This window comes from Chelonia mydas, chromosome 20 (assembly GCF_015237465.2).
Source record: "Chelonia mydas isolate rCheMyd1 chromosome 20, rCheMyd1.pri.v2, whole genome shotgun sequence".
In the NCBI taxonomy this organism is placed as follows: domain Eukaryota; kingdom Metazoa; phylum Chordata; order Testudines; family Cheloniidae; genus Chelonia; species Chelonia mydas.
The window spans coordinates 6606411-6630355 of NC_051260.2; the positions used below are offsets into that span (position 1 = coordinate 6606411).

A 23945-nucleotide genomic window follows, 5' to 3' on the forward strand; every position below is an offset into this window, starting at 1 on the left:
AGACTTCTCATCAAAAATTGTCCACACCATATCTACAGATGCTGGAAGAATAATTTTTTCAGCAACTGTATGGGCTATTTTCGCTTTTGCCACATGATATGCGACCAAATACGATGCCAGTTGTGCTTTATTGTTCAAGGTGGTTGACCGGCTGAGAACCTGACCTGATAAGTTAAGTTCCCGTTGCTTCCTTTGAAAATAGTCCATGAGTCCTGTACGTTTTGTTTTTAAATGTCTGCTCAACTTTGACGGCTTTAAATTCGCAAGCAGTTCAGTGCAAATAACACATCGGGGCTTTGGTTTCTTGGTTTGCTTTAGCACAATTGATGAAGCCATATTACAAGAAATCAGCACTGTACACAATGCAGGGATTAATGCCCCTGACCCCGTAGTTACAGTGACACTCACACCGTGCTGTCAAAACAGTCAGGTTTATTAGTCACCTGGAACTCAGCACGGGAAGTCCTCAGGTCAGCACAGAGCAGTGACGGTTAAAGCACAGACCATTCTGGTTAGCCCAGATCCCAGCCAAGCTGGAGTGAACCCCATTGTTCATGCTCTATGTCTCGCTCTCACTCTGTCCTCCTTTCCTCATATCTCTTCCCCCTGTGAGACTGAGCTGAGCAGGGTCCCTTTAACCAGTGACCTGCGGAAGTGTGGCTCCACAAATGTTCTCCATAGGCACCACAGCATCTTTCCCAGCCCCCTGATAGCTGTCCTGCCGGGCACGTCCAAGATTCCTACAGCAGTTTCTAATCAATCAAATGTACAGTTTCCAATACACAGGTCAGAGCAGTTTCACTTCCTCCCTTTGGTCTGATCTGTTAGATGGCACCAGCAGGGCGCACGTCAGGAGTTTTCATGCAGCCCTCTGCCCTTTTGCCACCCTGAAACCTTTGGTGTGAAACTGGAATGGGTCCTGCCACTACCTCCTCCCACCTCCTATGCCAGGGTGCATGGAGTGGAGTGCACCCACATTCCTCCACGTGTCAGCCAGCGTGGCTGCAGCCAGGGGTATCCTGATGCCTAGGTTAGGTTATTGAGTGACCCCTTGAGCATTTGGGAGGCTCAGTGTAGGTTTGTCCCCTGCAAGGTTGGGCTTAATCCAGCCACATCTCTGGGGCTCTGATGTCCCAGGGGCTGGTGAGGCAGGGATGCAGGGTGCTTCCGTGCATTGACAGCGCCCCTCTGGAGCTGTGTCCCAACCCCAGGGCTGCGCACATGCAAGGAGCCCATCTCCCCTCACACACACACTTCTGGGTTCGCTGGGTTAAGAGAACCTACCCCGGCCATGACCACACTCTGACCAGGGGTCTCTGTTACCAGCAGTGGCTTTCTAGCTGCTTTACCTTTCTCTGGGGCTTCTTGCTTCCCTGAACAGGGCAAACACATTTAGTGGCCCCCTTTCCCTGCCTGTGTCTCCCCCATTCAGCTGGGGTCTCAGCTACCACAAGGCTCAGCCCAGCCTTTACTTTCCCAGTAAGGACATACTATGAGCTAGCTCCCAGGGTCACAGCATCAGGTTTCAGGGAAGTTACTCCTGAGCCAGGGTGACTCACATCTCCACTGGGTGGGGGCCCCTCCTGTGCCCCACTCAGATCCAGGTGCCTGGTTACAGACAGGAAGGTGTCCTGAACTTAGCAGCTTTTCCCCAGTGTTGCAAGCAAGGGGAAAAAACCCTCCTCGTCCCTGCTAGCAAAGCTATTTGCATTTTCATTCACAACTCTAAGCCTTTTCATGTACTCTAAGCCTTCTGGATTAGGTTGAACTCCTGGGCTGGTACAGACACAAGGACTGTATTTTGTCTTAGAGTGATACAGTCATTCCCCAAAGAGTGTCCAAGCTGATATCCTGGGAGAACCCCAAATACCAGTTCACCCCTCTCCCCCCACTCCTTCCTGTGTCTGCACAGGAACCTGAGCCACAGGCAGGGCAAATGGCTTCACATTTGGGACCTTCACGCAGGTTACAAAGCCCTTCAGCAGCTGATGGGGTTGCACCATACATGGTTTGACACGGATTCTCTCTGAGCCAGAATCTCTCCACCCCATGAATGTCTTCCCATTAGCCACGACCTTCTGCTCCCACTGGGGTTCAGATGTCTGAGCCCAGGAGAAGACAGCAGGACATGTGTACCTATGCCTGGAGTGGGAGTCCATCTCTCACCACTCCCTGGGCCCCCGAGGAGCTGTCTGTCTGATGGCTTTCCTCCAAACATACAGGCACACTCCTGGAACCCGAGCTCAGGCTACCTTCTTGGCTGCACAGATGGATGAGTTGCTAGCCCCTCTGCCCTGGGCAAGCCTGATTTCATCAGTCCTCAGGCATTTTGCCCACTTATGCCCTGTTTTCCTGCAAACCTGATCCCCCTTGGAGGAGCTCTACCTGTATCCACCGCTCCCCCCACTTCGGGTTTACCTGAGTCCCACTTCTGAGGAGCCTCCATTGGTTTCCTTTCCCTGGACCCATGCTTAGGCCAGTCCCTTTGGGTCTCTTTTCACAGCTGGACCTGCTATTCCCAAACTCACCTGCCAAGCAGCCTGCACTGCACAGATCTTGAGGCTTCCTGGCCACTAACCACACTTTAAGCTTTTGAGGGCAGATCTCATAGAGTTGTTCCAACACAACCAGGTTGTACAAATCCTCCAGCGTGGTGACCCCCGCACCCATACACCATTTGTGGAGATATTCTCCCCTCAGGGTGGGGGCTTCCATTTAGGTCACACTCTGGGTCTTTTGCACACCTCAAAACCTTTTCCTATAAGCCCCAGGTGTCAATTTGAACTTAAGCAGCACAGCATTTTGAACTGTTCATAGTCCCCAGTATCAGCTCCATCCACCTGGCCGTATGTGTATCGCTTTGGGACAGAGTAAGGGGGTGAGATAGCAAAACCCATCCGCAGGGTCAGTCTGGTTCAAACCACAACCCTTTGCAAAGGCAGTGAGGTAGGTATCTATATTCCCCCCCCCCCCCCCCCCCCCCACACACACACACTTCTTAAGCTGGGGCAACAATTTGGTATTTAGGTTCCCTGCAGAATTGGCATCCCCACTTTCCCCCCTTACCGCTTGGTGGGTCCCCTTGCCCCTCCAGCTCTCCATCTCCAGTTCATGCTTTCTCTGCTTTTCCTCATGTTTTTGCTGTTCTTCATCATGTTTTCACTGCTTCTCACGGTCAGCTCGTTCCCTCTCATGGTCTGCTAGCCCCTTCGCTTTCAGCTCCAACTCTCACCACTTCAAATCCATCGATGGGGACCTGATCATGAAGACACCATGCTTGATGAGGAACCGGATCTCAAGGACACCCTGCTGCTGCCTCTGTCACTGTTGGACCGTCTTGTAAGCCCTCCTGGGCCTGGAATCTGCTTCTTGGACTGACCATCCTTCTCCAGCCATTCAACTCAGCTGCTCCTTGTTGAGCTTCCCAACACTTAACCCTCTCTCCTTGCACAGGTTTGTGATATCCGTCTTAGAGAGATGTTTGTATGTAATTTCCTTGATGTTTCTATTGACTGCCCTTGTTTTTCTGCTGCAAGTCACTTATTGCAAAATACTCGTGGTGCATTCAGTATCCCACCACTGCCACCAACTGTCACAGATCCACAGGATTGGTGCTACACCCCCAGCTTTGGAACAGTCTCGTGGAGGAACCCCTTTGATGTGCCACACCCCCAAGGGGTCTCAGTCTTCCTTCAGGGCAGGCCATGCAGCCTCACCACCTTCTGAGGCTGAACTTCTGGGCTTCAGTCCTCCTGCTTCATCCCATGAGCTCTGCTCAGTGAGTCCAACTGAGACAGCCCCTGATAGAGACCAGTCCGCTCCGCAGGGATTAATGCACCTCACCCAGCATTTGCAGTGACAATCTCACACAACGTTGTCAAAACAGCTGGGTTTATTAGCCGACTGGAACACAGCATGGGAAGCCCTTAGGTCAGCACAGAGAACTGAAGGCTAAAACATAGGCTATTCTTGTGAGATCAGCATCCAGCCAAGCATGACTGAACCCCATTTTCAGGCTGTGTCTGTCTGTCTCTCAGTCTGACCTCCTTAGTCAGTTCCCAAGTGAGAGAGCCCCAGCGCTTCTTCCAGAGTTCACACTTACCCCACACCTCACGCCTTCCAATCATTTGCTCTCAAGCTGGAGTCTTTGCTCAGCTTCCCTGATGAGAGGAAAGGAAATTCATGAGTCATTGGAGCTGGTATTGTCTGTCTGGCCCCCTTGTTGATGTGGGTCAGTTTCAGCCAGTTCCATAATGATTCTTTGTTCCATCCAGTCAGGAAGGCAACACACACACCTATAGCTCTTGGTCGGCCCTGAGAGCAAATGTAGCCCTTCCCCACCCCACCAGGTAGCCATGCAAAATATAAGGGAAACTGAGGTACCAATAGGACTTATAAAAATATTACAGAAAATTCCCACTTTGTTACCAACCAGGGCCTTTGCTGGAGGTGGAGGAAAGGGATCTCTGATGCAGATTCGGAACCTGCTGGGGGCCTGGAGATGAGAGACCCAGCTAGATGGCCAATGGGTGTGTGTGTGTGTGTGTGCATCTGCATTAGGAAAGAGATGTGGCCTTCACTTGCATTAGTCAACCCCCAGTGACGCACTCCAGGTCGCATCCTAGAGTGGCCCAGGCAGCTGCAGCTTCCACAGTTCCTCAGGGCAAGGTGACACTCAGGGGAAGCCTGGGCTCAGCTCAGCTCGTGACCTGGTGTGGAAACTGTAGCTGGCTGTGCCGCACTAGGATTTACCCTGCAGGCTCTGAACACCCCTATTCCCCAAGAGATGACGGACATCAGGTTAAAGCCCTCTATTCTCCGATGCTCGGCCCCAGAAGCAGGTGCTGGCGGAAGGGGCTCTTGGTCACGGGGAAGACACACCAGCTTGCAGCTGGACCTGCAGCGTAATAAGGGGTGCTGTGACAGCAGCTCTGCTTGTTCAGAGAATGGCAGGATTCCACCTGAGACAGGTGAAGACAAAAAGTCTGAGATGGGGCAGCGATGCAGCTCGCCCTGAACCAGCAAACCCCCAGTACACTGACACGTATACACACCTACATGTGTGTGCACGCCTATACACGCCTGCATGTGCACACACACACCTACACACCCCTGCATGTGACCACACACCTGCACATTCCTTCATGTGCACACACACCTATATGTGCGTGCATGCCTACACACGCCTGAATGTGCACACACACCCCTACACACCCCTGCATGTGACCACACACCTACACACACCTTCATGTGCGCACACACCTGCATGTGCGTGCATGCCTACACACACCTGAATGTGACCACACGCCTGCACACTCCTTCATGTGCGCACACACCTATATGTGCGTGCATGCCTACACACACCTGAATGTGCACACACACACCTACACACCCCTGCATGTGACCACACACCTACACACTCCTTCATGTGTGCACACACCTGCATGTGCGTGCATGGCTACACACGCCTGAATGTGTGCACATGTAACACCGACAGACCCCAGTCATCGTCAGGTGGGATTGAACCTGGGACCGCTGGAGCTTAGTGCATGAGCCTCTACCGCATGAGCTAAAAGCCAACTGGCTCTTAGCTAAAACTGTGGAGCAAACTTATTAATCTCTCTCTTTAAGTGGTCTCAGTGCCATTTGATGGGACAGAACACCACATCCAGGAGGTGTGTGGGTTACACACACACCTACACACCTCTGCATGCTCATACACACATGCTTGTACACACAGTTGCCTGTGGGTGACTACAGATGCATGCACGCACAGGTGCACACGCTGCTCTCACTTTAACTCGCTCCGCTGGAACAAACCAGCCAAGCAAAACCAGCTCTCTCCAGAGCCCCGTGTGTGTCTGATGCTTCCTGCCTGGCCCTGGGCCTTTCATGGCCACAGGGAGAAGTGCCAGCCCCACACCCAGGGCTGAGGTGATCATCATTCCATAGGAGCACGGCCAAGAGGGTTCCTACTACAGAGAGCAGCTCGAGTGCCCAGGGGAATTCCTGCGGGCACGGAGTGGGGCTAGTGGGTGCAAGGGAGCTTCCTGGGCAGATCAGGGAGGGCAGCAGGTCAGCAGGTCAGGAATCCCTGGGGAAGTCCCGACTGGGGCAGGGAGCTGGCTGAGATGACATTAGCTGTGCAGTGAACGGGCGACGTGCCGCTGCAGTGAAGTCATTGCAGATTTCTCATGCAATCCTGGCTAATCACAGGATATATAAGAGCCAACGGAGCCTCCTACTGCCCAAGAACGCCAGGGGCAGCTGAGCGGAGAGAGTCCGGCTGTGGGGAAAAGGGGCCCGCGGGAGCTCAGCAACAGGTAAGTGCTATTCATCAGAAGGGGTTGATGAAGGCTGGATCAAGTCTCCTTTCTTCTCCTGCCCAGCTCAGACTCTTTTCTGGGACCAAGCGGAGCTGGAGCAGTGATTCCTCCTGGAGGCTGGGCACCCAGGCCTGGGCAAAGTGCCACACACATGGCTTGGTACAATTCTTGGTACAATGCCAGAACCTTCCCATGCCCCTAACACCCTCGTTCACCACTGGACAGCGTGCTCCCCTCCCCACAGCACGGTTCGGTTGGAATGGGCGCCTGCTGCAGTCCTGAGCTTTCAGCTTTTCTCTGTCACGGTGGCCTGGGGTGACCCACTCCCCCATGTTTACCTCAGCTCCCCCGTCTGGGCAACGCACAGTGACGCAGGAGCTCAGACCAACGAGGAGGATCCTCTCCTCGGGCCGTGTGGATTCCTTGGCTAATCTCCACATGGTGCCGTGGCCACGCCAGGAGCTACGTGGACACTAAGAATCGTCACTGCCCAGGAGACCTGAGCTCCATTCCTGGCTCTGCCACCAACTCCTTGGGCAGCCTGGACTGAGTCATTTCCCCTGTCTGGGCTCGGCTGCCCCCCACCCCGATCTGTTACTGGTAGGTGCCGGTACTGACCCAGCCCGCCGAGCACCATGGAGTGAAGAGGCCAATTTTATCAGTAAGTCAGACCCCCTGCTGCCTGGGTCACCTCTTCCCTCAGGTAATGCGAGTCGCCCTCCAGAGCCATTGCTGGGCCCGCGGGGCAGCCACAGCAGCCATGGGGATGGGCAGCACCCAGGAATCTCGGCAAGGAATCCCCAGGCTGGGGGGTTTTCCCCTAGCGCCTGCTCCACGCTTAGGGTCCATCTACGCAGCAGCTTCCGCCCAAGTTAGTGCACTAACAGCAGCTGTGTGGCTGTGGCCACACACCCACACACACACACCCACACACACACCCCTCCTTCCCTCCCTGGCAAGTCATTGGTTTATCTTCCCCAGGCGGGGAGGATGAACCCGTCTGACCAGGCTGGGTTGATCCGGGGCTAAGGGTGCTGGGTGACAGAGGTGGGCGTTGGCTCTGGGGTGGGACTGTCACTTCCCCCTCTGCCCATCCAACAGGATCACAGCAAACAAAACCAGCTCAGCCCGCAGGGGAAGAGTTCAGTCCAGGGCCTGGTGCATTCTGGGAGCAGGGGCGGAACAGAGAAAGGGCAGATCCAGGGCAGCTCTGAGCACTCTGCGCACGACAGCCTGCCCTGCCCTGAAACCTCTGCTATCCCATCCCTGAGCACCCCAGTCATCCCTCTGCCGGTGCCCCTCACTCCTGACCTGCAGCCCCTGCTATCCCAGCCCTACACCGGCCTCAGCTCTGCCGGTGCCCCTCAATCCCGATCTGCAGCCCCTGCTATCCCAGTCCTACACCGCCCCCAGCTCTGCCAGTGCCCCTCACTCCTGACCTGCAGCCCCTGCTATCCCAGCCCTGCACCGCCCCCAGCTCTGCCGGTGGCCCTCAATCCCACCCACAGCCCCTGCTATCCCAGCCCTGCCCCCACAGCTCTGCCGGTGCCCCTCACTCCTGACCTGCAGCCCCTGCTATCCCAGCCCTACACCGGCCTCAGCTCTGCCGGTGCCCCTCACTCCCGACCTGCAGCCCCTGCTATCCCAGCCCTGCACCGCCCCCAGCTCTGCCGGTGCCCCTCACTCCTGACCTGCAGCCCCTGCTATCCCAGCCCTGCACCGCCCCCAGCTCTGCCGGTGCCCCTCACTCCCGACCTGCAGCCCCTGCTATCCCAGCCCTGCACCGCCCCCAGCTCTGCCGGTGCCCCTCACTCCCGACCTGCAGCCCCTGCTATCCCAGTCCTACACCGCCCCCAGCTCTGCCGGTGCCCCTCACTCTCGGCCCGCAGCCCCTGCTATCCCAGCCCTACTCTGGCCCCAGCTCTGCCAGTGGCCCTCAATCCCACCCACAGCCCCTGCTATCCCACCCCTGCCCCCCCAGCTCTGCCGGTGCCCCTCATCCTGACCTGCAGTCCCTGCTATCCCAGCCCTGCCCCCACAGCTCTGCCGGTGCCCCTCAATCCCACCCACAGCCCCTGCTATCCCAGCCCTACACCGCCCCCAGCTCTGCCGGTGCCCCTCACTCTCGGCCCGCAGCCCCTGCTATCCCAGCCCTGCTCTGCCCCCAGCTCTGCCAGTGCCCCTCAATCCCGACCCACAGCCCCTGCTATCCCACCCCTGCCCCCCCAGCTCTGCCAGTGCCCCTCAATCCCACCCACAGCCCCTGCTATCCCAGCCCTGCCCCCACAGCTCTGCCGGTGCCCCTCAATCCCGGCCCGCAGCCCCTGCTATCCCAGCTCTACACCGCCCCCAGCTCTGCCAGTGCCCCTCAATCCCACCCACAGCCCCTGCTATCCCAGCCCTGCCCCCACAGCTCTGCCGGTGCCCCTCAATCCCACCCACAGCCCCTGCTATCCCAGCCCTGCCCCCACAGCTCTGCCGGTGCCCCTCAATCCCATCCACAGCCCCTGCTATCCCAGCTCTACACCGCCCCCAGCTCTGCCGGTGCCCCTCACTCTCGGCCCGCAGCCCCTGCTATCCCAGCCCTACTCTGCCCCCAGCTCTGCCGGTGCCCCTCAATCCCACCCACAGCCCCTGCTATCCCAGCCCTGCCCCCACAGCTCTGCCGGTGCCCCTCAATCCCACCCACAGCCCCTGCTATCCCAGCTCTACACCGCCCCCAGCTCTGCCGGTGCCCCTCACTCTCGGCCCGCAGCCCCTGCTATCCCAGCCCTACTCTGCCCCCAGCTCTGCCGGTGCCCCTCAATCCCGACCCACAGCCCCTGCTATCCCAGCCCTGCCCCCACAGCTCTGCCGGTGCCCCTCACTCTCGGCCCGCAGCCCCTGTTATCCCAGCCCTGCCCCCACAGCTCTGCCGGTGCCCCTCAATCACGACCCTCAGCCCCCTATTATCCCAGCCCTGGGCTCCCACCACAGCTCTGCCGGCTCCCTTCAATCCCAACCCACAGCCCCTGCTATCCCAGCCCTGTCCCCACAGCTCTGCCGGTGCCCCTCAATCACGACCCGCAGCCCCTGCTAGCTCAATCCTGCCCTCCAGCACGGCTCTGCTGGTGCCCCTCAATCCCACCCACAGCCCCTGCTATCCCAGCCCTGCCCCGCCAGCACAGCTCTGCTGGTGCCCGTCACTCCCACCTGCAGCCCCCAGCTCTCTCATCCCTGTCCTGTTTTGCCCCTTCCCACCTCTGCCCCTGCCGTGCTAAGGCTCCAAAGGCACAGTCTGGCCCTGCTCATTTCCTTCCAGGAGCTGCCATACCAGCACACAGAGCCTGGCACGTGGTGAACGGGAAAGTGCCTACCCAGCCCACAGGAAACTCAGCATGTCCTTCCAGCACAGAGAAGAGTCGCCGGGGCGAGGGTGGAGGGGAAAAAAACAGGGCAAGGTTCCTCCTGGGTGGGGCCTGCTGCCCCCACCTGAGGCCCCCTGGGCAAATGTTACCTCTTGCCCTCCCCTGACACCGAGTGCTCAGAGCAGGAAATCGGGGTGAGCCCAGGACAAGGACGATGTGATTTTCCCAGGCCAGGAGATTCAGCTGGAGTTCAAGGTACAAGCTGGACAGGCTGACAATGTTCAGTCAGGGCCCCAAAGACCCTCAGCTCGCCCCCCCACCCCCCGCCCCCCGTCCCGGCGTCATGAGCCAGGAATGTGGGAGAACTGCGGTGTCCTTAGAAGCCAGGCCAGTCTGGGGGTCCCTGGAAAGCCCAGTCCTAGTGGCATAGCAGGGTCAGACCCGTGCACCAGGACAGGGAGCAGAGCCCTGCTGAATGGCCACTAATTCAGCGGGACGGTTCAGGGGAGCCTGGCAGAGGTAGCTCCGCAGGCAGCATGAGGGCTGGCCAGGGCAGGGCTGTTTGCGGGCCCGGCTGCATTTCCAGACCCAAGGGTGTGGGGGGGTGATCAGTCTGTACGCACCCACCTGGGGAGCAGCGATTTATCCCTGGGCCCTTCAGTCCTGCCGAGAGGGGTCAAACATTGGAAGCCAGACAGACCCAGACTGGAAATAAGGTGCAAATTACTAATTTTGGCACAGCCTAGCCGGCTGGGCCACAGGGACTCCCCAGCACCCGGGATTTTTAATCCAGCCTGGCTGGTTTCCAAAGATCTGCTCTAGTCCCAGCCAGAATTGGGACCTGCCCCCTCTCCCCGCCATGGCTACTTGGTGGCCAGGGGTAGATATTTCCTGAAGCCCCAGGTAAGATGCCCCATCTGGCTCTGGCTTGCCTCCATTCCTCGCTCTGCAGAGAGTAAGGGTCACCACCCTGAGGTGACACGCAGGCTCAGCTGGGTACTGCCCCCTCTGGTCTCCTGCGTGGTCTCCAGTGCGGGCTCACTGCACCCCATGGTGCCCTCCTGCCTCCTGAGTTACTCCGGGTGTGCAGGCAGCAGGACTGGGGCCTCCAGAGCAACAGGAAGTGATGGCATGGGCGGGGCAGGGAACCCCATGAAAGAGGGACGGGAAAGGCTATGGCAGAGGGATAGAAAGGGGCAGGGAGACAGGAGCGGGCAGGGAGGGATGGGGCAGAGGGACAGGAGGGGGCAGGGAGGGATGGGGCGGAGGGACAGGAGGGGGCAGGGGGACAGGAGGGGGCAGGGAGGGATGGGGCGGGGGACAGGAGAGGGCAGGGAGGGATGGGGCGGGGGGACAGGAGGGGGCAGGGAGACCTGGGGCAGGGAGACAGGAGGGGGCAGGGAGGGATGGGGCGGAGGGACAGGAGGGGGCAGGGAGGGATGGGGCAGAGGGACAGGAGGGGGCAGGGAGGGATGGGGCAGAGGGACAGGAGGGGGCAGGGAGGGATGGGGCAGAGGGACAGGAGGGGGCAGGAAGCCCCGGGGCAGGGGGACAGGAGGGGGCAGGGAGGGATGGGGCAGAGGGACAGGAGGGGGCAGGGAGCCCTGGGGCCAAGGGACAGGAGGGGGCAGGGAGGGGATGGGGCGGAGGGACAGGAGGGGGCAGGGAGCCAGGGGACAGAAGGGGGCAGGGAGGGATGGGGCAGAGGGACAGGAGGGGGCAGGAAGCCCTGGGGCAGGGGGACAGGAGGGGGCAGGAAGGGATGGGGCAGAGGGACAGGAGGGGACAGGGCGCCAGGGGGCAGGGGGACAGGAGGGGGCAGGGAGCCCTGGGGCAGGGGGACAGGAGGGGGCAGGGAGCCAGGGGGCAGGGGGACAGGAGGGGGCAGGAAGCCCTGGGGCAGGGGGACAGGAGGGGGCAGGGAGGGATGGGACGGAGGGACAGGAGGGGACAGGGCGCCAGGGGGCAGGGGGACAGGAGGGGGCAGGGAGCCCTGGGGCCAGGGGACAGAAGGGGGCAGAGAGGGCTGCACGGGGGGTTGTGCGGGAGACGGGGGGCAATGCACTCTGGACAGGCCTGACTGGCGGCGAGTTCTATGGGCACCAGGAATATTCCTGTCCCAGGGGCCCGGCTCCAGCAAAGTTCCCCACCGCCCCCCGGCCCCGCCTGCCGCCCCGGGAGATTTAAAACAGCCCGGGGCTCCCGCCGCCGCCCCCGCCCCCAAACGCCCCTGCGGCCAATGGGAAGCTGCAGGGGCGGAGCCTGGAGACAGCAGCGTGAGGAGACCCGCTGCTGCCGGAGGGGGGTGCCCCAGGTCAGCATCCAACCCTCCCATCCGCTTCCAGAGCCTGCACCCGCACCCCCTCCGCAAGCACCCCCTCCGGCCCCCAGATTGCCTCCTGCACCCCCTCTCGCCCCCAAACTCCCTCCCAGAGCCCGCACCCCCACCCCCTCCTGCACCCCTGCCCAGAGCCTGCACCCAAACTCCCCCCCAGAGCCTGCACTCCAGACCCCCTCCCCCACCCAAACTCCCCCCCAGAGCCCGACCTCTCACCCCTTCTGCACCCAGATTCCCTTCCAGAGCCTGCACCCTGCACCCCAATCCCCTGCCCCAGCCCAGAGCCTGCACCCCAGACCCTGTCCCCCGCCAAACTCCCCTCAGAGCCTGACCCCTCACACCCCGTGCACCCAAACTCCCTCCCAGAGCCTGCATCCCCACCCCCTCCTGCACCCCTGCCCAGAGCCTGCACCCAAACTCCCTCCCAGAGCCTGCACTCCAGACCCCCTCCCCCACCCAAACTCGCCCCCAGAGCCCGACCTCTCACCCCTTCTGCACCCAGATTCCCTTCCAGAGCCTGCACCCTGCACCCCAATCCCCTGCCCCAGCCCAGAGCCTGCACCCCAGACCCTGTCCCCCGCCAAACTCCCCTCAGAGCCTGACCCCTCACACCCCGTGCACCCAAACTCCCTCCCAGAGCCTGCATCCCCACCCCCTCGTGCACCCCAATCGCCTGAGCCCCAGACTCCCTCCCCCACCCAAACTCCCTCCCAGAGCCTTCGGCAGGTGTGTGTGGGGAGGTTGCCAGGGAGGAAGGTGGGGAGGTGTTCTGGGCACCACCAAAAATTCTACAAACCTGTCACCCCTGCAGCTCCAAGGTGAAGGGGCAAAGTCTGGGAGTACACAGTGCTGCCCTTCGCCCTCCTGTGGGCACAGCAGCCGTGGGGATGGAGACTTTGACACCTGTCTATTGATTTTTGCTGTGTCCCTGTAGGGAGCCGTGTGACTCGCTCCGTCCTAAGATCAGGAGACTGGCGCTGCCCTTGGAGAAGATGTGCCAGACAAAGCTGGGGTTCCTCGCTGTGCTGCTGGGTCTCTGCACCTGGCTCGAGCCTGGCAAAGGTAGGAGCATAGCTGGAGCTGCTGTGCAGTGGGGAGACCTGTGTGGTTGCTCTGTGGGGCCTCACCGTGGGGCCAGCCCTGGGCTAGCCGAGCAGCTCAGGTGAGGTGAGAGGCTGAAAGGGACGGGAGTAAAACCACAGCTTTCCTTTTGGATACCAGCCCAGGTCACAGGGAAGAGGTGGGGAATTTCACCCTGGTGGCTCCTTGCCTGTGCGTTTCATTCAGCTCCTGCCTGGAGCCAGAGGGGGTGGTTTCATGCTAGCTTAGAGCTGCCCTGATGAATGCCACCAACCACAGGGAGTGTTTATGTGACTGGGGAGTGAAATCGCATCTGTCCTTTCCTGATCGTCCCTTGGGGCTCAGGGCGAGCGAGGGGGCTGGGGGCCAGGAGGTTCAGGACCTGGGCCAGGCTTCTGACAGTTTCACTTTGCTTCTAATCCACTTCTAGTCAGTTTCTCTCCTAGGCTCTCATGTACCCCCAGATGCAATGTCTGGACTGGGAAGGTTGCAGGGGAATTGCACAGCCACCCCCACACGGTCAGAAATCATGAGCCTGACCCCCCCAAATCATGAGATTAGAAGAAACAATACATTCTGAAAAAAGAAAAGGAGTACTTGTGGCACCTTACAGACTAACAAATAAATTTTGCCACAAGTACTCCTTTTCTTTTTGCGAATACAGACTAACACAGCTGCTACTCTGAAACAACACATTCTGAGTGCTGATTCTTTGTGTTCTGGTTTTGGAGCCATTGGGGTCTTGCTGGGGGTCACCTCTGTTGGCAGGAGAGCTAGAAACTCATCTTTTTTTATGTCAGCTGAGATTCGGGCCTAATCCCAGGACTGCAGAAGTTAGGTCTTTAAGTAAAAGTTCAGCTCTCAGCAGACTCTCGGCAGGACCCCAAGCATGGGAACGCTGGCTGGGGAGTGTTTGAATGGCCCCTATCAACATGAAATATAGTCAATTTAAGCCCAATTTGTGAAGATCTAGCTACCTCGCTCGCTGAGGTACTTCTGGCGGCCCCGTTACTGGGGTGTCTGAGCACCTCTCCATCTTTAACACCTGAACGCTTACGCACCATGGGGCCGGGCAGAGCTATTGCCCAGTTTGAGAGATGGAAACTGAGACTAAAGGTATGCCTACACTGGGGCTGGACGAGCAGACCTCCTGTTTCCCCCCCCCCCCCAAAATACCCAACCAACTAACAAGGGGAAAGTGACCCTATGGGGCACAGAGTGAAAATGATTCACTGCAACCTGCTGCCTAAAGATCAAAGGAGCCAGTTGGGAAAGAGAGGAAGTCTGGTGGGGGTGGCTGGGGTGGGATTTATTCCCTCCAGTCTCTCTCAGTGAGTGGGATCTCAGGGGTCACCTGGGACGATAGCAGGGGATGCCAGGCGTGCAGGAGTGGGGGGCTCACATTGTCCCGTCTCTCTTAAGTGTTATGTTTCTTCAAACTATTTTACAAAACAACCCTAAATCTTCAACCTCAGAGTTGGGCAGCGACAGTGTCTGTACTCTCTACACAGGATTAGCAAAACGGGGACCCCACACTGGCAGAGCGGGATCCCAAACAGCCATGTGTGTTAATGATGTACGAACATATGTGCCGGGCTGCTTGGGCAGGGGTCTGGCTGGCTTCTGCAACCTAAAGACAGGGATGCCACTAGAGGGCTCCAAACTATTAAAGGGGCATTACTCAATTCCTGTACACTACATACAGTATATCATGTTTTTTGTCTGGCGAAAAAAAAATTCCCTGGAACCTAAGCCCCACCCCCAATTTACATTAATTCTTATGGGGAAATTGGTTTCGCTTAACATCGTTTTGCATAAAGTCACATTTTTCAGGAACATAACTACAACGTTAAGTGAGGAGTTTACTGTACTCTTCCTCCTTTAGTGTGAAAGGGCAGGCCAGAAAGAATTACCAGTGTATTACTATCAATAATACACTCCATGCTACCAATTCCTGCCACCTGCAAAGGAATCCAAATAACACTTCAGGTCTTGTCTTCTAAGCCCCAGGGGAGGTACTCCAGCATCCTCAGTGCACTCCACATTGCCATCAGCAAGCTGAATCGGAAATCACCTGATGCTGCCCTTGCCACCTGGGGGCAGCATGTTTTGCCCTGACCAGCCCATCTTCTGTGTGTGCCCCAATTTTCTTGCAATTCCAGCAGAGTGTGTCCTTGAGCCAATCACTTGTATTGCAAGACAGTTTGTGCCAGCAAAAGCAAACATCTTTTCAGTGGGCTCTGAGTTGTGCTCTCTGCTTGAGCCCCGGTATATCTGTGGCACAGATCACATGATGCTGTTGAAACTCTGTGGCATTTTTAGTAGCCACCTCCATTGACACAGCAATTTCTTGTGCACATCCTACAGCCAAATCAGCCTGTGAATATCCGGGTTTGGTTTGCTTCATTTTGCAGACCACACACCGATCAGTCCCGTGTTGCCTCATTTCAACTGCCTCCAAACTGGCAGAACTCTGTTAATTTCCTTAACCCAGCCACACAGTCAGGAAAGGTTTCATTTGCTTTTGGATTCCATCTCAAAACGTGGAGATGCCCTGGCTGCAGCCACCAGCAGCCTGGGGGAGAGCTGGTTTGGTAGGATTCCCACAATCTCTGCCAGCGGGGTGTCTGATGGTTTGTAGGGGCTGTTGGGCTGCATAGCGCGTTATCAGCTTGAACCCCCATTATACCCAGGGCTTGTTTTCACGGTGCTGCAGTCCGGACTCCAGGGGTGTAACCTGCAGAGGACTCTGCTGTGTAGTGCTCTCAATGCCTGTGTAGACGCTGCTGGCATGAACAAAAGGGTGTCGAGCGCACATTAACGTAGCCCTGTTTAAATGGGTCTAGGTCAGCGTGAGCTTTACCTTAGAGCATGCCAGCAGGTCACATGGGGCAGCTGGAGCACAACACGTTAGAGCAGATCACACCCCTCAGTCCGGACCCCAGCGCCATGTGGACAAGCCCTCAGTAAACGGCCGTGTCCTCCTGACCGATAGCGCCAGTTGTTCTGTACTGGTCCAGTCCCTCAGCCCGGGTGGCCCAGAGCGTGACCGAGCGCTTAGATTATCCCGTTTTCCCCAATAGCACCCGTCCCTGGGAGGGCAGAACTTGCCAACTTGGTGAGCAGTGCAAGGGCTGGGCAGACAGGCGGGAATCTGACAGTATCTCCTGCTCCTCCCCTCCCAGGCTCCCTCCCGTTTCACATGAACTCCGTGATCCAAGTCGTAGAAGTGCTGGAATCTTACCACCTGGACGGACGCCTCAACCTGACCGTGACGGAGCTCGCCCGGGGCCTGGGATGCTGTGACAGCGAGTTCTACCAGCTCCTGCTGGGGGCGGCGCCCGTCGTGCCCCCAGACCTGCCCTTCCTGAGCCAGGAGCAGAGATCCTTCCTCATGCGTCTCTTGAAGCACAAAGTCCAGGCCCCCTCTACTGAGCAGGGGGTGGTGCTGCTCCCTGATGGCACCACAGTGGCTGTAAGCCCCTTGGTGGCTGGGATTGAAGCAGGGCTGAAGGGGAGGCGGGAGATGCCGCTGCCCCGCGAGGCTTTGGAGCCTTCGCTAGTTACGACTGAGCCCTCGAACCAGACACATCTGGGCCCGCCCCTGACTATAGATGCCCTCTACGCAGTGACCATTGCCAAGGCCCTGGGCATGGCCTTTCTCCTGGCCCAGGCCAACAAGAGCCAGGTGCCCATGGGGCCGAATGGCTGCTGGGACAGCGTGTCCGAGCCCCAAAACTTCACCCTCCTGGGCCGCCCCTCACACCTCACTGATGCCTTCGTCAATGGGGCGCTGGACGGGGCGATACTGGGGGCACACCTGGCAGGGCAAGGCATGTCCGCGGCCCCGCTGAGCACCCTGCTGAGAGAGTACTACACTGGGGATGGCCTGGCCGGGGATGGCCAGGCCAGGAGCAACTTCAGGCGCCAGAATTTTGTGCAGCTCACCGAGGCCAGGCAGCTAGAGAAGCAGGTGATGCGCTCCCTCCAGCTGCTCCGGGTGCTGCCCCAGACGGTGCCACTGCTTAGCGGGGTTGGGGATGAGGAGCTGCAGGCCACTGCGAGCCGGGCGGTGCAGGAGTTCACGGAGGCCTACCTGGGTAGGTGCTTATTTCTCTCCCCTCACCAGCCAGGGCCATGCTACACTAACAGGGCTACATGGTTCTAGAAATGAGCCTGGAGCAAACACCACCCCCTGGCCCACATGGGGCTTACAGCACCACCTGCTGAATCCCAGCTCCCGGGCTGTGGGGAGTTCCCATTCAGATCCAGACTCTGGAACCCCAGATCTGCACTTCAGGGTCTGCCCATTGCAGGGAGACCGTGCAGCTCTGGACCTCGGGTCCAGTTCTGCCCATTGCAGGGAGACTGTGCGGCTCTGGGCCTCGGGTCCAGTTCTGCCCGTTGCAGGGAGACAGTGCGGCTCGGGTCCGGTTCTGTGTTTGGGCCCCTCTTTCATTCGAAACAGACCCCTTTGGGGGTGGGTTCCCCCCATTGTTCCCTTCTCCTGAAGGGGGAGGGGAACCTGCCAATAAATGTTTGTTTCAAATCATTTTGTTGAAAACTTGCGGAGGAACAAACCCCAAACTGCTGGAAGGGACTGAACGTTTCTCTGCTAGGGGGACACATGTTCCGAGCAGCCCGGCGAGGCCTCCCTTCCCGGCAGCATGTTCCCTACCTTGGCCCCAGAGTGTCCTGGGGTTGGCAGGGGGCAGTATTACACAACTATATCATGGGGGAAACTGAGGCACATGGGGTTGGGGACTTGTGGAATACAGCGGGAACAGTGGTCAGACCCAGAGTTCCCAGCACTCAGCCATTCCCCTTGGTCTGGCACGTAGACTGCAATGCCAGGCAACTGTGTTGGCAGCATGAGGGGCTTGGGTTCAAGGGGCCTGTGTCTCACCCTGCTGTGTGCATTTGCCTCCAGAATGCCCGGCCATCATCCCCCGCTGCATGTGGGGGGCCAGGCCCTACAAGGGGACCCCCACGCAGCTCAAGCTGCCCCTGAGCTTCGTGTATATCCACCACACCAGCTCACCCAGCCAGCCCTGCCGGACCTTCCCTGAATGCGCCGCTGACATGAGGGCCATGCAGCACTTCCACCAGGTCGACCGTGGCTGGGACGACATCGGCTACAGGTGAGCAGGGGCATGGCCTACCCAGAATGCACTGGGCTCAGCTAGTGCCCATCAGGTGATCTGGGACTGGGCAGCCCATGATAAAGCCTGGGGGGAGGGGCCTTGCCGGCTGGAGCCTTGCATCCCTGAAATATAGTACTGATGGTGTGCAGCGTCTGCTGTGTCCTGGCTCAGCTCCAGGCCTCCCACCCAGCCCTGCAGCAGATCCTGGGCCAGCTTGAGCCTTTACAGTCCTGGCTACAATGCACACTGTGATCATGGGGGGCCTCCGTCCCGGGAAGTGTGGGCTCTGACTCCTTGACATAAAGGCAACTCTCCTTTGCCTGCTGGAGGAATAGGGGCTATGACACATAGGTGAGCCACTTTCATTCCACCCTGACAAGGGCAGTGGGTGCCATCCTCCCCAACTCACTTCTCCCTTCCCATCCCCTCCCTAGTCTGGATGCCTGTCCCCACCTTAGAGCCACTCTCTGCTCCACAAAGGCCACTAACCTCCTATGGCTCAAACACAGCCCCCAACATGAGAGTACAGGACAGGCCCTGAGGCAGGATTCTGACCCCAGGAGCTGGCCCTACACACACTGCAATATACAATCTTGGTGCTTCGACAGGTCTAGCTTCCCTAAACTGAGGGAGAGGACGAGCCAAACTGATGGGGAGGAAACATTTGGACAGAAAAAAAGTGAATGAAAATTGGGAGTTCTTTAAGAAGCATTTATTAGGTGGCCAAAACACCATGAATCCACAATCCAGAAAGAGGGTGACTGTGGCTAAAAGCCCATGTTAGCAACAATTAGAAATAAAAAAGCAACATATAACAAACATAAAAAAAAGAAATGGATGGCAATCAATATAAATGAGAAGTTATGAATGGTAGGAAATTGATAGGGGAAGCTTAAGACACCAGAGAAAAATCCATGGCTGGCAGGGCTAAGGACAATAAGAAGTTTTTAAAGTATATTAGGAATAAAAATAATCCCAACAATAACATAGGCCCATCACTAGACAGAGATGTAAGAGGAAGACTGGTCTAGGCATTAGCATAGCCCCCTGAGAGATGGGGGTTCAATTCCCTGTTCTATTGCATGCTCCCTGAGTGGTTTTGGGCAAATCACTTAGGACCAGATTTTTGGGGGGGGAGGGATAGCTCAAGTGGTTTGAGCATTGGCCTGCTAAACCCAGGGTTGTGAGTTCAATCCTTGAGGGGGCCATTTATGGATCTGGGGCAAAAATTGGGGATTGGTCCTGCTTTGAGCAGGGGGTTCAGAACAGAAATATTTAATGTTTAATACTTCTGCCTTATTTGCATCATTATGAACTATTTTACCATTTCATCGAATAATAGAATATCAGGGTTGGAAGGGACCTCAGGAGGTCATCTAGTCCAACCCCCTTCTCCAAGCAGGACCAATCCCCAATTTTTGCCCCCAATCCCTAAATGGCCCCCTCAAGGATTGAACTCACAACCCTGGGTTTAAGCAGGCCAATGCTCAAACCACTGAACTATCCCTCCCCCTAAGTGACTAGATGACCTCCTGAGGTCCCTTCCAACCCTGATATTCTATGATTCTATGAAATGGTAAAATAGTTCATAATGATGCAAATAAGGCAGAAGTATTAAACATTAAATATTTCTGTTCTGTATTTGGAAAGAAGTAGGATGATCTTGAATCACATGAGGATGATGAAGAAGGATTTTAGGCAACAGCTACTAGGGTAAACATTTTAACTTAACAGACCCTGATAATTTGCATCCAAGAATCCTAAAAGAGTTGGCTGAGGAGATCTCCAGCCCAATGATGTTCATTTTTAATAAATTATGGGGTATTGAGGAAATTCCAGAAGACTGGAAGAGTGCTAATGTGCCAATATTCAAAAATGGTAAGCAGGGTGATCTGGGTAACTATGGGCCAGTTAGCCCAACATCATCCTCAGGCAAACTAAGGAAAAACCTGATACAGGATTTATTTGATAAGGATTTAACAATAGGAATATAATTAATGCCAGTCAACATGATTATATCGAAAATAGGTCTTGTCAAACAAACCAGATTTCATCCTTTGAGAATATTACAAGTTCAGTTGACAAAGGTAGCTATGTAGATGTAATAGATTTTTGAAAGACATTTTACTTAATACCACATGGTATTCTGATTACAAAATCAGCACTATACACTATTAATAGAGCACATGTTAAATGGATCAGGCACTGGCTAAATGACAGAGCTCAAAAATGAGTTGTCAATGGGGAATCATCATTAAATAGAAATGTTTCGAGGGGGGGCTTCACAGGGATTGGTTCTGGGCCTGACGCTATTCAACGTTTTCATAAATGATCCGGAAGTAAATAAAAAATCGCTGCTAATAAAAAAGATTAGCAGGGTGAGAAATAATGATGAGGACAGAGCAGTCATACAGAACACTCTGGTTTGCTTGGAAACCTGGGTCCATTCAAACAAAGTGCATTGTAATGCAGTCACATGCAAAGGTCTCCAGTCTAGAACCAAGGTCAAAACTACAGAGTGGGGGCCTGTATCCTGGAGAGCAGGGGCCAAAAAGCATTTTGCAGTCATAACAGACAAACAACTTAACATGAGCTTCCCAGTGGAATGTTGTGGCACAAAAAAAGGGGTGAATGCGACCCTTGGATGTGTAAACAGGGGAGCTGAGAGCAGGTGTAGGGGACAATTTTCCCTCTGTCTGCGGCACTGGGGAGACTGACACTGGCATGCAGCGCCCCCTTCAGGTGTCCATGGTTTTAAAAGGATGCGGGAAAATAGGAGAAGGTGCAGGAAAGAGCCACAGAAATGACGTGTGGGATGGAGAATGTGCCTGACAGCGAGACACTTGAAGAGCTCAATCGGTTTAATTTATCACAAAGAAGTTAGAGCAGGGCCTTGTTGACGGTATATAAGAGAACACTGGGTACTGCCGGGCTGTTGCGGAGAATGGCGCAACGAGACACCGTGTCTGGAAGCTAAAGCCAGACAAATTCAAACAAGAAATCAGGCACAAGTGTTTCCCAGGGAGGGGGATGAACCATTGGCACAAACTTCCAGGGGAAGTGGTGGATTCTCCATCTCTTGATGGCTCCAAAGCCAGGCTGGGGGCCTGGCTGGCAGATGCTTTAGCCAAACACAAGTTACTGGGCTCCAGGTGGGGGTAAGTGGTGAAATTCTCTGGGCTGGCTTATACAGAATGATTGAATGGTCCCCTATGGTCTTAAATGCTATGAATCCTGATGTCCCGAGGGCAGGGACATGCCCAGGACAGGGCTCTGTCCCCAGGCTCTGCCAAGCTTGTGCAGACAGCCAGACCTGCTCTGGTCTCATGAGCACGACTCCATTCAGTCCCAAGTGCTGGGAGAGCCCTGCTGAAGGGAGTGTTGTAGGACTTGTAGGTGACATATGCAGGGCAGCAGGCCAGTGCCACCCAAATAAGGGCCAGGAGGGGGCAAATGAATTTGTGCAAACCCCTATAAAGGCCGGGCTGCAAATTAAAGCTGCCTTCCCCCAGCCCTGTGGGCACCCAGGAGAGCATGAGGAATCCCATCCACCCCCCCTGGATTGGACTGGCACCCCTGTTTGGCAGCCAACCCACGTCTCTCTAGTGGGCTGAAAGTCCAGATCCAAACTGCAAGGGAAACAGTATCTGTCTCCTCAGCTTCTGTCTGCTCTTGCCCTGCTGCAGCTTCGTGGTTGGATCAGATGGGTACATGTACCAGGGCCGGGGTTGGCACTGGGTTGGCGCTCACACCCGTGGCTACAACAGTAAAGGCTACGGCGTGGGTTTCATCGGGGACTACATGGACACGCTGCCGGAAGCATTTGCCCTCACGCTGGTGCGTGACAACTTCCTGCTGTGCGCAGTGAAGGGCGCCAAGATCAGGGCCAACTACACAGTGCATGGGCACCGGCAGATGGTGCACACCGAGTGCCCGGGGAACACACTCTTCCGGGAGATCCAAACATGGCAGGGCTTCAAGGTGAGACCTCTCCCACATGCTCCGCAGCACTCCCTCTCCACTAGGGGGCACTCTGCTGATGGGGCTGTGGGAGTGTGAAGATGCTTTGAAGGCTTCCAAGCCAGTCTTGTGCTCACCTCCGCCCAAGCAGCAAGGGCTCCCATCAGGGACTGCCCACCGCAGTCTCCAGGGGAGTCCAGCCCCCAAAGTCATGAGGCTGGCTCAGACAGCACAAGATGTCTCCAGCTGATCAGTGCTGGGTTCTGGCTCCTCACTTTATGGTTCCTGAGCTGTTTGGGGTCACGGTTTCCCGCTTTTCTCTCCAACCCCCAGGGCTTTCTAACTGGAAGCCGAGATTCGCTCATTGCCACCTGATGCTGGGGATGGTGAAATGGTGTGATCCGGTTGCCCTGGGCAGTTCCGGGGAGCTGGCTCTTTTGGCCTTGCTCGTGCCCTGGGCAGGCTCTCCGGAGCTCAGTGTGTTGGGGTGGGGGAGGCTAGAAGGAATTGGGCATTTCCTGGACACTCTGGATCAAACCCGTGTTTTCTTTCTTTGCTTTTGCAGTGAGAACTCCCGACCCTGGGTCATGATCCAGGTAATGACCCAGTTCAGGACACATCCCACCAGGACCCAGGACCAGGCCCTCAGACTGCCCAGGGAGCAGGCTGCAGCGGCTTGTGCCCAGGAGGGTGGCTCAGCAGAGACCATTCTGTCGGGGGGGCCTCGCTAGCCCCAGTAGTTACAATGTGCTGCTCTGCTCCTGTACGGAAAATCCTCCTCCAATAAAGCTGGTCATGGGAACGTGATTCAGTGTCACTGCAGCCTGGCTCCCCTTTGAGCGTCCAAGCGCCATCACCCGGCTGAGCAGAGCAAAGTGCTTCCCAAGGGCCCCCTCATTACCCTCCCATCCCCACTGTGACTGAGGTGCGGAAACTGAGGCACAGAGCAGGGGTGTGACTTGCCTATGGTCACCCAGCAGGGCAGGGGTGGATTAAATAAAGAATTGAATCCAGGAGTCCTGGCTCAGACTCTTGTCCCCAGCCCTTCATGATTGCAATCCCTCAGACAGGGGACTGGATAGTCTCTGGGTCACTGGCTTGAATGTGACCCCGGCTCAGCAGGCACCAGGAACCATGACAATCTGATACGAAGTCACTGGCTGGGATGACGTGTGCCATCCCCTGTCAGGATCGTTAAGTGCTCATCTCCCCGACCGGCTTTTCCCCCTTATGTGTAAATGTATTTCCAGTGTTTCTGGCACTGCGGTTCCCAGGACTGCAAGGTTGGGGAGGTGGCACGTCACAAAGAGAACAAGAAGGGGCCCTCCTCTGGCAAGGAGCAGTGGGCGTGCAACATGGATGCATGTGCATGTGTGCAGTGTGTGTGCCTGTGCACACAGGGTTTCAGTGTGTTGTGTGTGTGCGCACGTGTGTAAGTATGTGTGCTTGTGTGACATCTTGCTCAGGTCACCCAGAGTTGCAAGCCACTGTGATATCGCTCTGCCTCAGCAAGGGTGAGCGTTGCAGCTGCTAAGCTGTGGGTCATACCAGCCCATCAGCCTTGCCAGCAAATTCTTCAGGACTCTGCCAGTCCAAGCCTTGCCTTGCAGGTACCAGTCATTGAGCCCCAACTCCCGTGTTCCCCAGAGATGGCTCCCTGCAGTGTGCAGTGTCTCTCACTGTGATGCTCACAGAAGTTGTGACGTTCGCTGCCTCCAGAGAGCCCACGCCAGCCAGTCAGGTTAGCTGA

The 23945-nt window shown here is 56.8% G+C and overlaps 1 protein-coding gene across 3 annotated transcripts; it reads left to right on the forward strand.

The window, feature by feature from the left end:
• The first annotated feature begins 6188 nt into the window (after positions 1–6188).
• On the forward strand, positions 6189–23711 carry PGLYRP2 (peptidoglycan recognition protein 2). Of its 3 annotated transcripts, none has more exons than XM_043532977.1 (6): positions 6189–6323; positions 12946–13073; positions 16277–17191; positions 18022–18232; positions 21922–22216; positions 22761–23506. In XM_043532977.1, exons 2-6 carry the CDS (start codon positions 13004–13006, stop codon positions 22761–22763), a joined length of 1494 nt encoding a protein of 497 aa, XP_043388912.1. In that variant the 5' UTR covers positions 6189–6323; positions 12946–13003; the 3' UTR covers positions 22764–23506. The 3 variants fall into 3 exon arrangements, with proteins under 3 accessions (XP_043388912.1, XP_043388913.1, XP_043388911.1); XM_043532978.1 differs by lacking the exon at positions 6189–6323 and adding an exon at positions 9751–9928; XM_043532976.1 differs by lacking the exon at positions 6189–6323 and adding an exon at positions 11882–11987 and having other exon boundaries at positions 22761–23711.
• The last annotated feature ends 234 nt before the right edge of the window (positions 23712–23945 follow it).

What these genes read in the sequence shown, in the direction of transcription:
- PGLYRP2 (XM_043532977.1), top strand. Translation starts at nt 13,004, where the DNA reads ATGTGCCAGACAAAGCTGGGGTTCCTCGCTGTGCTGCTGGGTCTCTGC. An exon ending in GTTCACGGAGGCCTACCTGG is followed by an intron (nt 17,192 to 18,021) that starts GTAGGTGCTTAT and finishes ATTTGCCTCCAG; the next exon opens with AATGCCCGGCCATCATCCCC. An exon ending in TGGGACGACATCGGCTACAG is followed by an intron (nt 18,233 to 21,921) that starts GTGAGCAGGGGC and finishes GCCCTGCTGCAG; the next exon opens with CTTCGTGGTTGGATCAGATG.